The 15,883-nt window shown below is 33.9% G+C and overlaps 1 protein-coding gene across 1 annotated transcript in view; it reads left to right on the plus strand.

The window, feature by feature from the left end:
- The window catches only part of Frl (formin-like protein), a 489,166-nt gene extending 475,350 nt beyond the window's left edge, over positions 1–13,816 (plus strand). The window contains exons 8-19 of the mRNA XM_071590308.1: positions 810–981; positions 1,235–1,378; positions 2,492–2,608; positions 3,781–4,048; positions 4,516–4,784; positions 6,079–6,292; positions 7,197–7,324; positions 8,014–8,178; positions 9,518–9,797; positions 10,261–10,547; positions 11,897–12,013; positions 12,146–13,816. Coding sequence (XP_071446409.1) covers positions 810–981; positions 1,235–1,378; positions 2,492–2,608; positions 3,781–4,048; positions 4,516–4,784; positions 6,079–6,292; positions 7,197–7,324; positions 8,014–8,178; positions 9,518–9,797; positions 10,261–10,547; positions 11,897–12,013; positions 12,146–12,385 — 2,401 coding nt within the window. The 3' untranslated portion in view covers positions 12,386–13,816. The remainder of the gene's footprint in view (positions 1–809; positions 982–1,234; positions 1,379–2,491; positions 2,609–3,780; positions 4,049–4,515; positions 4,785–6,078; positions 6,293–7,196; positions 7,325–8,013; positions 8,179–9,517; positions 9,798–10,260; positions 10,548–11,896; positions 12,014–12,145) is intronic.
- The last annotated feature ends 2,067 nt before the right edge of the window (positions 13,817–15,883 follow it).

Consider the following 15,883-nt stretch of genomic DNA (forward strand, 5'->3'; position numbering starts at 1 on the left):
GAGATCAAAATAATCAATTTTTGTGGCCTATAAAGTTACATTTCATAATATCAATAAATAATAGAATGGATAAATAATAATAAATGATGTTTTTATAATAATAACGATAAAAATAAACATGATGATAATATATAATAGATGGAATAAATCAAAAAGTGCGGAATTGCATATAGGTGCAAAAAGGATGGATGGGAAATAATTGTATGCATTAATGGATTGAATGATACAAGAAGTTTATGCACCTCTTCTCGTAGAAGTAGTGCATAAAATTTGGAATGCAAGTAATGCTAGAGATTCAATTCTGAAGTTGATACGATTTCTACATAGTTGCTAACTAAGCATTACTCTCATTTGATTAGATATCACTGATGAAATAGTTATTTATATATTAATTAAAGCATTGCCTTTAGCTTCATACCAGGAGAAAGTACATGTAATCATTAATGTAACATCCTTAATTGTTATCGACATCAGGTGAAACTTATTGCAAAAATGCTGTTTGTTTAAAATTAATTCAATGCTTTTAGTCGCAGAGGGAAGTTGTTTATTTTGATATCCCATTCCACCAATTCACACTTATACTCATGACTGAAAATGTTGTTGTGATCATTTCCTATGTTTTTTATTTGATGCACTTTTACCTTGAAGAAAGTTTTCTTGACTAGTTAACAGGCTGTATCAAGCCACTTTGGAAAATAAATGCTTGGTCAATGCAATATTGAATGGGTGCAGAGTTTTTATCTTAAGCTATTTGAACCTAGGTCTTGTATTTAAATTTGCAATTTTAAAGTGCATTATGTTGTTTACAGGACTAAAGCACTGGTATTGGAACTACTTGCTGCAATTTGTCTTGTGAAGGGAGGACATGAAATTATTCTGTCAGCCTTCGATAACTTTAAAGAAGTTGTGCAAGAGGCTCATCGCTTCCAGACACTGATGGACTATTTCATAAACTATGAAGTATTCCACATTGAGTTCATGGTAAATATGCTCATTTTCTTCATTTTTGGAATTGATTTTTAATAAACACATATGATGTAAACGATAAAATTTATGATTTAAACAGTTGGGGTGCTTGACTGAAAATCTTTGCTTCCATGATTTTAGTGATTATTTTCATGATGGTGTTTCACTGTGTGATAATTATTGATGGGCATGATAAATTTATCTTACTGTATTATTTATACTGTCAGTGTCTGGTCTAATGAACTCCTTGTCATCATTGGAACGATAGGTGGCCTGTATGCAGTTTGTGAACATTGTAGTACATTCCGTGGAAGACATGAATTTCCGAGTGCATCTCCAGTATGAATTCACCAAACTTAACCTTGATGACTATCTGGAGAAGTTGAGGCATACTGAAAGTGAAGAATTACAGGTAATTGCTTGGTTCATATTCACAATTATTACACTTCCAAAAATCTCTATTAGCATGAATTTTTCCTATTTTGATTGACTAAACAATAGCCATCAGTGTTTTAGTTAAGCTAATCTCATTATATATGCATTTCAACAGTGAATTGGATTTGTTTTTGAAGTTAAGAAACAAACAAACAAACTCCCTGCCATTCAGTTACAGCCTTAAATGGCATAAATCTTGCCAGGGCTCCTATGCATATTTTCTTAGTCTTCTTTAGAGATTATTTTTTTTATACACTCATTAATTTTGATAAATTGATGTGCATCAATGAATGTTAACAATGCAAGTGATTACATTCACCAAGTAGTGGTTGATAACTTATTGAAGAGATAAATAATGAAATTTATAATTATGTAAAAGGGATGGTCAATATCCCTCAGAATTGAATTTACTTGTAAGTATGCATTACATGTGGAAAAAAATATTTAATTGCATAGATTAATAAAATTACATAAAATTAATTGTGTACCTAAAAAATAAATGATTTCTTTCCTAGTTTTGTGTACAATGGGTAAAAAAGATTCTTATTTTCATTTCTCTCTTATTAATCATTGTGTAAGAGTTTTTCATTATTTGTACCAAATATAAATATTTAAAAAATGTAATCATTGAAACATCCCCTCTTCAGGAACATGATGCTCTTGTCTGTTCATGTAAAAATCTCACCCAACATATGGTGCGTTTCTTCTGAGAGAGTGCAATAATTCCATTTCAATTACAGAGAGGCTGGAATCAGTATACCATCTATTTATTGAATTCTTTTTTCCCTGTCGATGGAGTAATTTGAATTTTAGTTTCATACTTTCTTGTAAAAACTACGGGCAATATTGGCATTTAAGAAAGTAGCAGTGGAAAGTCCATATCATTACTTATTAGGAATATTCTTTTACTTAATTGCTTCCCATTATTGATTATGATGAAGTCATTAAAAGCTTATCTGTTCATTAATAATGAAAGTTTTGCAAGGTACCTGTCCGAAGGTTTTCTTATTTTTTCTCTCCAGAAAAATTAAGTATTACTTATACTGATCTTAAAAATATTTCCTCATGTATTGCAATGCTCTAATTTTAGGTTCAAATATCAGCTTATCTGGATAATGTCTTTGATGTTGCTGCATTGATGGAAGACAGTGAAACAAAGACTGCTGCTTTAGAAAAAGTTGCTGAATTGGAGGATGAACTGGGTCATGTAAGTATTTTCTCTATTTGAAAGTAAAAGTAGTAAATTAATGACAGCTTTCATCATGTTCAGATTTTATTCTTCACCACCTATTTTCTTGTATTTAATACAGATTGAATTTTATTCTATTTTTCATTGATGTCATTGGACATTATGTGCTTCTTAAACTGTGGAATATGTGCTATGAGGAACGTTGAAATATAGTCTCACCATTAGTGTCAAAAATGCACTTGCATGCATATATTGTTTGCCATATCTTTGACCAAATTTTTGGAATCAGCCTGTATTTTTTTAAACTTGATTTGGTTGCCTTTGAAAAGTCAAATCACAATATCATCCCGGAAAGACATAAATTGATGTGTATAGATGTCATAGACATGAAATTATTTAGCCAATAACTATTAGAAAGCTATCTGTTTTTTCATTGCTAAAAACAAAATTGTGATTTTAATGTTGCATCATAAGCTTCGAAAGCCTCCGTAAGTGGAGGCAGTTGGTGCAGTGAATAGGAAATTTGAGAAAATTTGTCTACTTATCATAACTTAAATTTAAAACATTCTACATCTTATCCTATCATTTTGCTCACTATTCCATATTTTGCATTTGCATTACTGAATTTTCACTGAGGTATGATGATGTACAAAACATTTTCATCAAATTTCATTGTGTTTGACTCTTTAGTTCGTTTACATTTTTTATTATCAAATTCCCACAGTGAGGAGACCGATCCATGTCTATGGTAGAAGGATTACTGTGTTACAAAATTTTCTTAAATTCTGTAAATTATTTTTAAAATTACATTTGCCATTAATGGTGGAGATGCCAGGATTGGTGCAACATAGGAGTAATCATACAGATGACCAGCCAATTTTAAACTGTACTTGGTCATTTATTTTGCATGGGAATAAATAAATGAGTACACATACCTGTAATAAGAAGCATCCCACATTTTTGCAAAAACAATTGTCCTTAGACTTTACGGTACTAATTTTACTGAAAACCCTATCAACTTGAGGGATGTGTATGGAATAGGTTAAAGTCTAAGGGAGGCATAAATTAAGTAAGTAAATTAACACTTTCAGCTATGGTGCACAATATCATTCATAAAATCAAAGGATGAGACACCTCTACAAAAGATGCACAAGACGTTTGTAACAATATGGTAATCATTATTATCGCAGGCTAATGAGAGGTTAGCGGAGTTGGAGAGGGAGTCATTGGCCAAGATGGCTGAACTGGAAACTGAGCTGGGAGCAGTACGGTCTGAGCGTGATGAGTTGAAGGAGGGCAGGCGGCAGGTGGATGAGGAGGTGGCGACACTACGAAGAGCCGTGATGCAGCAACAACAGGAGTCACAGAACAGGCAGTCGATGCTTGAGTCAAAGATAATGGAGCTGGAAACACTATCAAGGAATGTTCCTCCTGGCTCAGTGGCAGCAGCAAATGCTGGTAGGAGGGCATGAATCCATTCAAGAGCATGAAACACTCAAAATTGCTCGAGTATAGGCCAAAAACGGCTCAATTTTAATCATCAAATAGTTCCTGTAACTTAAAGTTACAAGCCAATTTACCTGTTATTTTCGTCTTAAAACATTCTGTAAATATTATATAAAATCTTCAAAAGTTGAATTAAAAACTTTTTCATAGAATAAATAAACTGCTTGATTATTCTCATGCATGTGAGAATAGTAAAACTGTAAATAAATAAGTAGTGAGCATTAATAAATTATGCCTTTGATGTAGTTTATTTGGAGTTAAATTGAGTAATTTGAGAAATAATGAACTTATTCATGGATTCTGCTTAATTTGTTCTTAAGTTTTTTTTATTAATATGGTCAAATGTATAAATTGTGCTTCAAATTCCTTCTTTCATTTTCTTGGCCAAAATTTTTGAAAGTAATTCTTTTCCTTGATAGCTTTTGAGGCTCTGGGAGTTGACGGTACGAAGCCAGGGGTGCCTCCCCCAGCAGTGCAAGTGGCTGCACCACCACCCCCACCATGCCCACCACCTCCTCCTCCTCCACCATGCCCACCACCACCTCCCATCCGTGGGTCATCCACAGTCACAGTGCCTCCACCACCTGGCATGATGTTAGCTCCTGATGGGGCTATGACAATCAAGAGGAAAGTGCAGACGAAATACAAGTTGCCAACACTAAACTGGGTTGCACTGAAGCCGAACCAAGTGAGTTTCCCTTGCTCATGAGCACTGAAGCATTGCCAAGACCATATTTTATTTGTTCATATTATTGAACAGCCAAATTCACAATGATATGAAAATAGCATTAATAATGCCTTAGTAGCTGATAAGAGTTGCTTAGAAAAAAGATCACCTGGACCAGGGAAACTATGTAATTCAAGTCAGCTATCCCATTGCATTCAAATACATTTTTGAAGCATCTGTAAAAATTAATTGAACCTATTTAATTCAAAGTATCAGACGAATTGGTATTTTTTAAACCAAAATTGATGTAGTAGGACTTTGTTTCAATTTTATCAGTTTCAGAGTGGCATTTTAAAAAGTGGCCAAAAGAGTCCAAGCAAACAAATTTTTCCAAACCAGCGAAAATACCCTTAATAGACCATTTATTTTGAAATGAAATAGAGCTGCATAAATAAATTATTTACTAGCATATAATTTAGTTTTAGTAGCTTAGCATATAATTTAGTGGATTAAATCTGTGTTTAAAGAGTCCAGGTGATTATTATATGGAAGTATAAATGAATAAATGCTATACATTAACCGTGGTAAAATAATGCTGTCTGCCAGGAGGTATGGCTGGGGAAAACTAATGTGAAAGTTGCATATGAAAGTGTTTTTTGTAATTCTCATGATAAAGTGCAAGTAGAACAAGATATATACAGTGGGTCTTCAGGTAATGACATTTTATTGATGTCACAACTGAGTGAAATTCATGGTAAACCGTGATAGAGTAAATATGTTATAAGCTAAATGGTTTTCAATATGATATGAGAGATCATTTTCACTGTTAATGCATTGTATTTAATTGTTACATAATAACTATATCTTGAAAAATACTTGTGAAAATATTTAATAATGCATTGAAAATCATGGAAACGTGGAGAAAAATGAGAGATTAATATATATTTAAAAGCATGACAAAAAGTTATTGCTTCATAAAAGGTTATGAAGCTTACAGCAAATATCAAAGAAAGGGTATAGAACGAGGCTATAGATAGAAAATAGGAATTATCTTTGTGCATCAATCCATGGCTTTTTTATGTAATTGTAGCTTTGGCTGGTTACACTCTATGAGCAATATCATAGGTGTAGGAAGTTTGTAGAATGAGATATGATTCATTACTTTTCAAAATTTTTAATTAAGCATTGACCATTGAACCAAAACTATAATTGGGATTCTGTTCTCATTTCCTTAAATGGCTTTTTTGGAGAAATTGATAATTTTGTGGAAAGTGGGAGAATCAAAACTTATCTCACATTTTCCTACACATTTCAGGTGCGAGGCACAATATTCAACGAGTTAGATGATGATCGTCTACATGGTGTGATTGACTTTGCCGATTTTGAGGAACGGTTCAAGATTGGAGGAGGAGTAGGTGGAATGCTAAATGGAGATGCTGAGGTGGATGGACTGAGCACATTCCCTAGTAAACGCTTTAAGAGACCTGAGAATATATCTCTCCTTGAGCATACCAGGCTACGTAATATCGGTAAGTGTTGTAATGTTGGAATGCCAAAGTTTTTTTTAAGGAGAACAATTTTAGCGCCTATTATTGAGTTAACCTTTCTGAAGGATTTGTCTCTTAGCTGTTGGATTTTGAAATCCTGAAAATAATATCCCTCTTTACTTCATAATCCACCATATCTATTGTAACTGACAATTGACTATTCACAGCAATGACTATTTCATAATCCCTCTCCAAAAGACCACTAGTGGCATCATGTCCTTGGTTATTTTCATAGAATTTGGAAAAAGAGATTGAATGTTTGAAGACTATTACCAATTTTTTCTTAAAATGTGAGACTTAACGAAGTAAATGCAATGTGAAATGTCATGAAGAAATTCAGATATGGTTTTGTCTTTATTTCCACCATCCGAACTCATATTTGCTCCATTCTCTGTTTGAACTCGATTGATATGAAAGTTAGTATTGATTAGCTATCTTTTTTTGAATATCATATTTTTCAATCTAATCAGCCACAAGTCAAAAACTATAATTTTCTACAGATAACTTGCAAAAATAATGTTGATTTATCATAAAAACTTGATAATATCCCAATTTCATTCATTCTCAGAGAAAATTTACCTATTGACTTAGATTGTGATCCAACAGGAATGTTTTTTTTTCGAGTAAGGGTTGAGAATTTTGAGCTTTGTAAAACTGAGAGTCAGAAATCTGGAAAATATCCTCAAGATGGATTTATTTTAAGATGGATTACTTTTTCTAAATTAAATCACGTTCATTTATTCTAAACCTGTCTGGTAAATTTTAAAAATGATTTTGTGAATAATAAAAGTGAAATTTATACATTTATTAATTTTTCCCAATGCTCAGGTTCTCATTAAAATTATGAGTGAATGCTTATTCCACCATTTCTGATTTTTCTCAACAGCTATTTCCAGGCGAAAACTTGAAATGCCAGTGGAGAAAGTTATATTTGCTGTCAATGCTCTTGATTTGAAGCTGCTGTCTTTAGAAAATGTTGAAATTCTGCAAAGGATGGTGCCGAGTGAACAAGAGGTTTGTATTGCTGTTTAAATAAGACCTCTTCTCTTCATCTCTGATTGATTCACATTCTTCATCTGTTAACCTTATCTCATTTTTAATTTATTGCTTTACTCTCTCTATATAGACAAATAGTTATTTAGGTGAGCATTGGAATGAGATATTTCATGAAATGATGTGGAATTTAAGTTCCTATTCTAATTTTGATCTAATTTGATGTTAATTTTTTTTATTCTTTCTGAGTAATCCTGTGTTCTTCTCTTATGCGAGTAATGATTAAATTTTTTGTCTGCCTACGAAACCTCTCTGTGAAATTACATCATGGGATTATTCCACAAGAGTCTTCAGAAAGTATTTATTGGGGTGATGAACCTTTTTCTGAAACCTTGGGTTGTCATTATCTCTTCCATCAAGGGTTATAATCAATTTGCATTAATATAAGGAATTGCTATTATGAAAAGACTATGATGAGGAGTAAAAATGGCATGCAATTTACATCAGTGTTTGGTGTTAACGTGATTTCTGTGGGAATAATCAAATAATTACAACCTATTTTTATTCTGGATTAATGAGTCATAGTGTAAAATGTCATTTTTTCGTGAAAGTTTTGTGAGTTACACAGTTCAGACACATTCCAAGTATCATAATAATGTTTTATATACATTATTAATAATTGTATGTATTTATTCTTCATTTCTTTCCAGACAAAGGCATATCGTGAATATGTTGCAGAGAAGAAGAATGTCAATTTGCTGACTGAAGAGGATAAATTCTTACTGCAACTTGGAAAAGTTGAAAGGTTATCCTCAAAACTCAGCATAATGAGTTACATAGGAAACTTCTTTGACAACATACATGTCGTCCAACCAGTGAGTGAATCCTTATAAATCTATCAATGTACACTCTGTAAATTGAGCACATGCATCTTCCAAATTGATCATTAAATTTATATTTAATGAAAAATATAAATCTCTCAAATTTACATCTAATCTGGAATTCGCACACGATCTCATAGTTTAGTTTATAACTATTGGATTTTATATTCATGTTAGTATATTGCTTCATTAGAATTATTTTTACTAATGAATTGATTATTAAGGTGAATTTTTATACTGTTGTGTAACGGTCATTTGAGAAGTAATTTAGTTTGTTATTTTGTGAGAAAGGGTTTTTATTGATCACCTGAAATAATGACACAGCTGCTGACAGGCATTTTATTTTTACATATTATCTTAGCATCAATTTGTATATATTTTAAAAAGTTTTTAAATAAATGTGATCTCATTAAAAATCATGCGACACTTGTAACCACTTGCAAATGTCTGCCATCAATGCACAGAAAATTTTCAGGTAAAATATAGTACTATTTGTGGTTCTTCATGTTTGTATATGCTCCAATCTCAAACTACCACCAACTACTAGTTCTATACTGGAAGAAGTAATCATTGTTTTCTAAATTGAACACTTAATTAATCATTGATGTGAATTAGTTATAATCATGCATCCTTGCTTCTTGTATAAAGGAGGAAAAGTAGAGATATGTGTTTACTATATTTCCAACTTCAACCATGGTTCACTTGGGATGTTTCATTAAAATAAATGAAACATCCCAAAACATCATAAAAAATTCCTTCATCATACATGTATTTCTTTTGTTAGTTATTTTGAAATAGCATGTTAGCCCCCATATATTTTCACCAAAAACCTTGCTATCTTCCATTTTGTTTTCCTTATCTGAAAAAGTGGGCCAATAAGTATAAAATCACACTAGAATAGCATCACAAATATAAAGTTGAAGAAAATAATATGCATCAGGATGTTATATAATTTTTTTAGTGCAAACGTTCTGTAAACATAGTATTTTCTGATCGTCTAAGTCTTGTTCTTGCTATGCACTAATAAGGCATATGAGCAATATCATCCATAGTAACATTTTTATTCTGACATAAAATATTAGTTTAAATAATAGACAAAGGAACTTGAATTGTCTGCCTAAAATAAAAAGAACTCATAAATGTAAATACATGCATTATTTTTGTTAATCTTTGACTGTTGCAGAAGGTTAAAAATGAAATAATCCAATTCAGTTAAATTATTCAGTGATCATTACTCAACCATTTTTCGATTATCGATGTTAAATTTTTGTGGTAATTTTGCCTTTGCATAATATTTAGAATTGGTACTGAAATAAAATATTCTTTCTTGTAGCAAATACATGCAGTTATTTCAGCCTCGAGTTCCGTGAAAAGTTCCAAGAAATTAAGAAAGCTCTTAGAAATTATCTTGGCCTTTGGAAACTACTTAAACAGTAGTAAACGAGGGCCAGCCTATGGATTTAAACTTCAAAGTTTGGACACGCTCCTAGATACTAAGTCTACGGATAAGAGGATGTGCCTTCTTCATTACATTGTTGACACTGTGAGGCATAAGTTTCCTGATCTGTGCAACTTTGAATCTGAATTGCTGTACATTGACAAAGCTGCCATTGGTAAGTAGTTTGTAACGTTAGCCAAGGGTAATGAATATTTTTTTATTCATGAAGTTGCCAATCTGTTTGAAAAAACTGTCTTAACCTGAATGTTTTAATATTTTGGAGGGATTCCTCAATAACCAACGAGCCATGTGGTCTAAATTCAGATTTAAATCAATGGGAGAAAACATCTTAAATTATGAATTTTTACAATAATTAAATTTATTGTATTTTAATTTTAATACATTTTATTATATCTCATGAATTGGTCATTTCAGAATGTTCTTCCAAAAACAAATAACCTTTTAGCCCAATATTATACTTGTACACCTATATGAATTTCAGTAATACTTTATTTTAATTCTGTATTAATGAATCAGGAATTTAGAATGTATAATTAGTTACATCCTGATAACTCTGATAAAAAATTGGTATTAATATAAATGCGAAATTTTCATGACTTACATCAACTTTCTTGCAGTGTCATTGGAGAATGTTGCAACAGATGTCCAAGAGCTGGAGAAAGGGATGGAACTAACAAGAAAGGAGCTGGAACATCGAAAGAATTTCCGAGGAGAAGAGAAGCATGGAATTGTATTGCGTGATTTTCTGGCAAACTCTGAGGAGAAACTTAGAAAGCTTAAGAATGATGCACGTGCTGGCCAGGAAGCTTTCCGAGAGTGTGTGGAATATTTTGGCGAGAGTCCTCGGCAGGTTGATGCCAACACATTTTTCTCACTGTTAGTGAGATTTGTCCGTGCTTTTAAGGTAAGCATGCTTAAAAATTTTCATGTTTTCTGATGGGGTTATAATTTATTGTGATTCATGAAATGGAGGTTCTCTTTATAATCATCATAGCTCTGTAAAGTCAACATAGTTGGAGCCAGAAAGGGCAATTATTCGGTGCTCCTTGATTTCCGATACGAAAAGAGACTTTGGAAATGCTGATGACATCAAAATATGGCATGATATTTTAGTATTCTAATTAAGCCATTAGAAATCTTTTGTTAGAAGTCTTGTTATGACTTAATAAGGTAATGATAAGAATATTGTGAAAATGTTAAACAAAAACTTTAACAGAAAATCTCCAGGGTAAACTGTATGGTCAGGTGAACTTCCTATGCTCCTAAGCCCATCTCGTCTTCTCATTTCTGGTTATTACCTTGAAGACATATTTTTCCATAGTCTTTTGACACGATGACAAAATCATCACTAATTTTATCAGTGCAACTGCTTAAATCATGGTTTATATGGAAACCTGTTATTAAGTGATTAATCATTACAGCCCAAATTGATATGATTAGTCTTTATTTTTTTCATCTCCAAATATTAAAGCTCTATCTCATCATCAATATGATTTGTGAGTTTTCTGAAGGTCATAAGAACTTTAAACAAACATAATTCCCACCTCCCCAGTTTCGGTTCTTGATTCATCTCATTTTCTGATATTTCAGTCAAGATTCTGTCTTGCTTGCCAAAAATATTATTTAAAAATGGGCTTTGGATCATTGGGAAACAGTCTTTGAAACAATGATTTTAAATAAGTGGGGTATATAAATTTGGTGGATGAAAAATAATGGACATCATATGAATAAATCATTGGGAGGTTGGTTTGATGTGTGAGGCTGAAGCTCAACCCACATTACCCTGCAAAGCAGCATTTGAAAGTCATTCATTTAGGTCAGTTGCTTCCCCTATGCCAATTTTGGCATCTCAGAAAGTTTTGGTGGCTTCCAAATCTGAAAACAGTGGCTTAGTTTGGATGTGTCCAGAGGCTCCTCCCTGCTTTGGACCTGGGACCAACTAACCTTCATCCAAGTGTTTTACCCATTATGTTACCACATAACCCCAAGCTTTATGCCATGTTACATCTCACTAAATTCCTCAGAAACTGGATAGGCCAGCCTGCCCTTCATAATACAACTTACTCGGAGTTCACTTTCTATTCTCAGAACTGGAGTTTGGTGGTTCAGTCTCTGAAAAGCATCCTAATCAAGTGACAGATCATTTGAATCACAGAGGGCTTTCACTGGTTATGTCATGATGAAATTGTATGTTTATTTATTACGTCATCAACCAACTTTATTTATGGTCATTCATGACACTCTTTACAACAGGTGGCTGATCAAGAAAATGAGCAGAGAAGGCGACTTCAGCAGGCTGCCCTTCAGGCCCAGAATAACAACTCCGAGGAAGTTATGAAGAGGAACAAGATCAATCAAAAGAAGCAGCAGGTAGGTTTTTACAATCCTTCGACAGCCAGTTCAACCACCTAGTTTTCAGGTTTTTCCTAGAAAATGGGCTATCCATTGAAATGAGGTAAAGTTAAAACTGTTTTGTTGACATTCACATTTTTTTGCTTAAAGGATGCTGTGATAAATGAGCTGAAGAGTAAGACAGGACAGCAAGCAGGTCCTGGCCAAGGCAGTCGGGTGCATGAGAAGAAACTCCTTCCACAGGATGAAGTCTACAACGGAGCCCTTGAAGACATTCTCCTAGGCCTGAAAAGTGAACCATATAGACGGGCAGATGCTGTCCGCAGATCTCAGCGGCGTCGAGTTGAAAACAATCGACTTTCACGGACAATGGAAGAATTAGACCTGTGAAGAGGTTTGCAGTGTTGACAGTCTTCCATTCCTGAGATTTTATATATAATGGTTTAATTATATTATTTCCACATGCATTGACTCGGATGAATTTCCATGCTCGGTGATTAGAGAAATGGTGGAAAAACGAAAGATGGCTCGGAGACATTGTGATAACATTTTTCCTTTAGTGTGCTGGATGTACTTTGTGAATTCTTCACAAAGGATTTTAACACTTTGAAGATTTCAACCTTCTTGTGGGCTGATGAAACTTAGTGCAACAGAAGTCATCGACTGCACTCGGGCAGTGGATTTATTGTATAAGAATTGTTTAAAATATGTAAATAGACATCGTTTTTAATAAGCAACAGACCAATCGATTTTAAAGCCACATTTCAGGAACATGATGCAGTGTAAATGTTTCAATTTAATTTTTAAAGGGGCACCATGTGGGAATATATTCACTGGCATCTAGTGGATGAGCATGATTCAGAACTATAATCCCATATGTGCTTGTGGATTCGTGACCTTAACGGAATTTCTTACGATTCTGTTTTCTGCCAGTGATATTTTGACTTGGTCACTAATAGTCTCAACAAGCAAAAATAATTGTTCTTGCCTGTACTTTTATATTCATACTTCTGATACAGTAGGTAAGTAAACCTTTTGCAAGTTTTTTTTAGTTTTGTATCTTAAAGATATGTATATATGTATCATAACTTGTGTGGCCATTTTTTAAAAAAATTCATCTGGAATAAAATGTACATATCAAATGGGTCATGTTTGTAATGCATTTGTTGAAATATTTGAACGAGAATTGCCAATAACTCATCTCCGAGATGTTTCTTTTTATGAATGATAGAAAAATTTCTCAAGCCCCAGAAACAATTTCACCCAACTGGGGTATGAACTTGCAGTTTGTGGGATTTGTATTGTGTACCCAGCTTTTTGGCTTTTCAATGTACAATGGCATTTCTATTTAACAGCAGTGGCATGGAGGTATTAATTCAAGTGTTTTGTTGGCTGATTAAATTGATGGAAGGCATAACTTCGATTTTTTGGAATGCTATGATGATGGGGTAGTAAGTTTTCTTCTGAGATAAACAACATTTTTGTATGAATCTCCTAAAATAAAAATTCATTCCTGTTATTTTTTAAATTTGTCTGTTTTGTGAAATGTTGCCAGTAAGTTATTACGTCTTATTTTTCATGTGGGACCAATTGTAATGCATTGTCCAGTATATGTATTTAAATAAGTAAGCCTACTAGACAAGACTTCCACATTTTCAAGACTTTCAGTGTTTGTATGGTCTTTGTTTTTTTGTGATTTAGTTGACTTTACTGTTTGTGTCGTTGATTGTACTGTTGAGTGACATATGAGACTTGGACACATGAATTAATACTCACAAGTGATATGTGTATGAATTGGTGCTTTAATTATATGAAAATAAACTAACAGCCATATAGATATCTATTGCAATTATATTTTGATATTCTCCGCTTTTTTGTCCTTCAGTAATTAGGATAATTGTTGATGGGTGAATTTTACACAAAATGTGTGGTTGAAGCACTTATCTTTTCCTATCTCCACTCTCTGGAAAATTTTAGCTGAAAATATCAATAGCATAATGTCTTATCCCTCCCATGGACTACAACCTTGACGTGGTGGAAGGGCTTGTGCATTCCAATGACCCCTAGCTGTGCTGGTGGTATTTATGATAATTACTCCTGGCAGCCCATGGTCTAAGGTTGGGAGCCAGATGAAGGTAGTCCACGCAGCATCTGTTCCTCAGTGAGGCGGCTGCAAAGGCATCTGACCCCAGTGGGGCGGCCATTTGTGGTGGGGTCACATTAAAATATTATTGACGAAGGCAACAAGAAACCACCTCAATTGTTATTCCCAAGAATATAATGATGGACAATATAGAGAATGATTCCTGGTAACTACGGGACTCGGCCCAATCGCTTGTCTGTCGAGCCCAGCAGCGGGAGAGGCAAGTTTTCTGAGGTTGTCATCTTACAAAACCCTTGGGAAAGGAAACTGACAGCAGCAAGACAGAAGACACTGAAGAAGAAGACCAATTTAGTTAGAATATGAGGGTGATCCCAGAAGTACCTGACCCAACAAAGAAAAAACAAAAATTTTGGTAAAAAATGTATTTATTTTTCAATATAATCTCCTTTTAGCTCTATAAGCATTTCCCAGTAATGTTCAATAAGTTCGATACCCTTTTTATGATAAGAACTGTCTTGCTACTCAAAATAGCCATTAACTGCCGACATCACTTCGTCACGGTTGGAAAATCTTTGACCACCAAGCCATTTTTTCAAGTTTGCCAACGGAAAATAATGCAAGGGGGCTTAATCTAGCAAATAGGGTGCATTAGGTAGCAATTCAAACTTTTATTCATGAATTTTGGCCATTGCAATAATGGATTTGTGAGCTGTTACATTGTCTTGATGAAACAACACTTTCTTCTTTGACTAATGTGGCCACTTTTGCTTTATTTCTTCACTCAAAAGTTGCAATAAGTTCACATAATACTCGCCATTGATAGTTTTTCCTTTTTCAAGATAGTCAATGAAAATTATCCCTCCGGCATCCCAAAAAACCAATGCCATGACCTTGCTTGCTGATGAAATGGTCTTCGCCTTCTTTGGAGTCGGTTCTCCCTTTTGAATCCATTGTTTTGATTGTTCTTTTGTCTCAGGTGTGAAGTAATGGACCCATGTTTCATCCGTGGTTATGTAACGGCACAAAATTCTGCTTTTTTTCTGTGAAACTTTGCTAGACCCTCAATTAAAACATCTTCACGACACTGGCTTTGCTCGAGTGCAAACGCAGCACACATCTTGCACACAGCTTTCTCATGTCCCAATTTTTGGTTATATGAGATGTACCGCACTTTTTGAAATACCTACTATGTCCACTAGCTTGTGCACTTTCACTCTACGATCATGCAGTATCACTTTGTAGATTTTCTTCACTGTTTCTAGAGTCATCTGGTCAACCAATGAAATGCTCGTCTTGACAGCTTGTATGGCCTCGTTTAAACTCTGCTACCCAATAGTTGACTGTGGTGAATGAAGGAGCAGACTCACGCTGAGTAGAATCCAGTTCAGCTTTTATATAGGTTGGGCTGAGGCCTTTCAAATAAAAGTATTGTATCACACAATGATGACCAATTTTCTCCATTTTCACAAATTCACTGAAAACATTCACTATTGATGGTTGCAAACAAATACTAAAGAACATGGCGTCTTCAAACTTCAAACATGCTTTATAGATTGCATACTTCTAATACAGTGGTATTTTTCAAACAACTACCGCCATCTCTAGGTCAGGCCGGGTACTTCTGGGACCACCATCGTAGAAACATGGAATGTTAGGACAATGTTAAGGACAGGAAAATTAGAGAATATTAAGTGAGAGATGGGACAAAGGTTTATGCTAGATAGTGAGAAGGAAGGCACTTGGAAACAGCCAAGGACATTCTGTATGGAATAATCAAAGATAGC

Source organism: Hetaerina americana, unplaced genomic scaffold (genome assembly GCF_022747635.1).
Source record: "Hetaerina americana unplaced genomic scaffold, ioHetAmer1.1.p SCAF_4, whole genome shotgun sequence".
Lineage (NCBI taxonomy): Eukaryota > Metazoa > Arthropoda > Insecta > Odonata > Calopterygidae > Hetaerina > Hetaerina americana.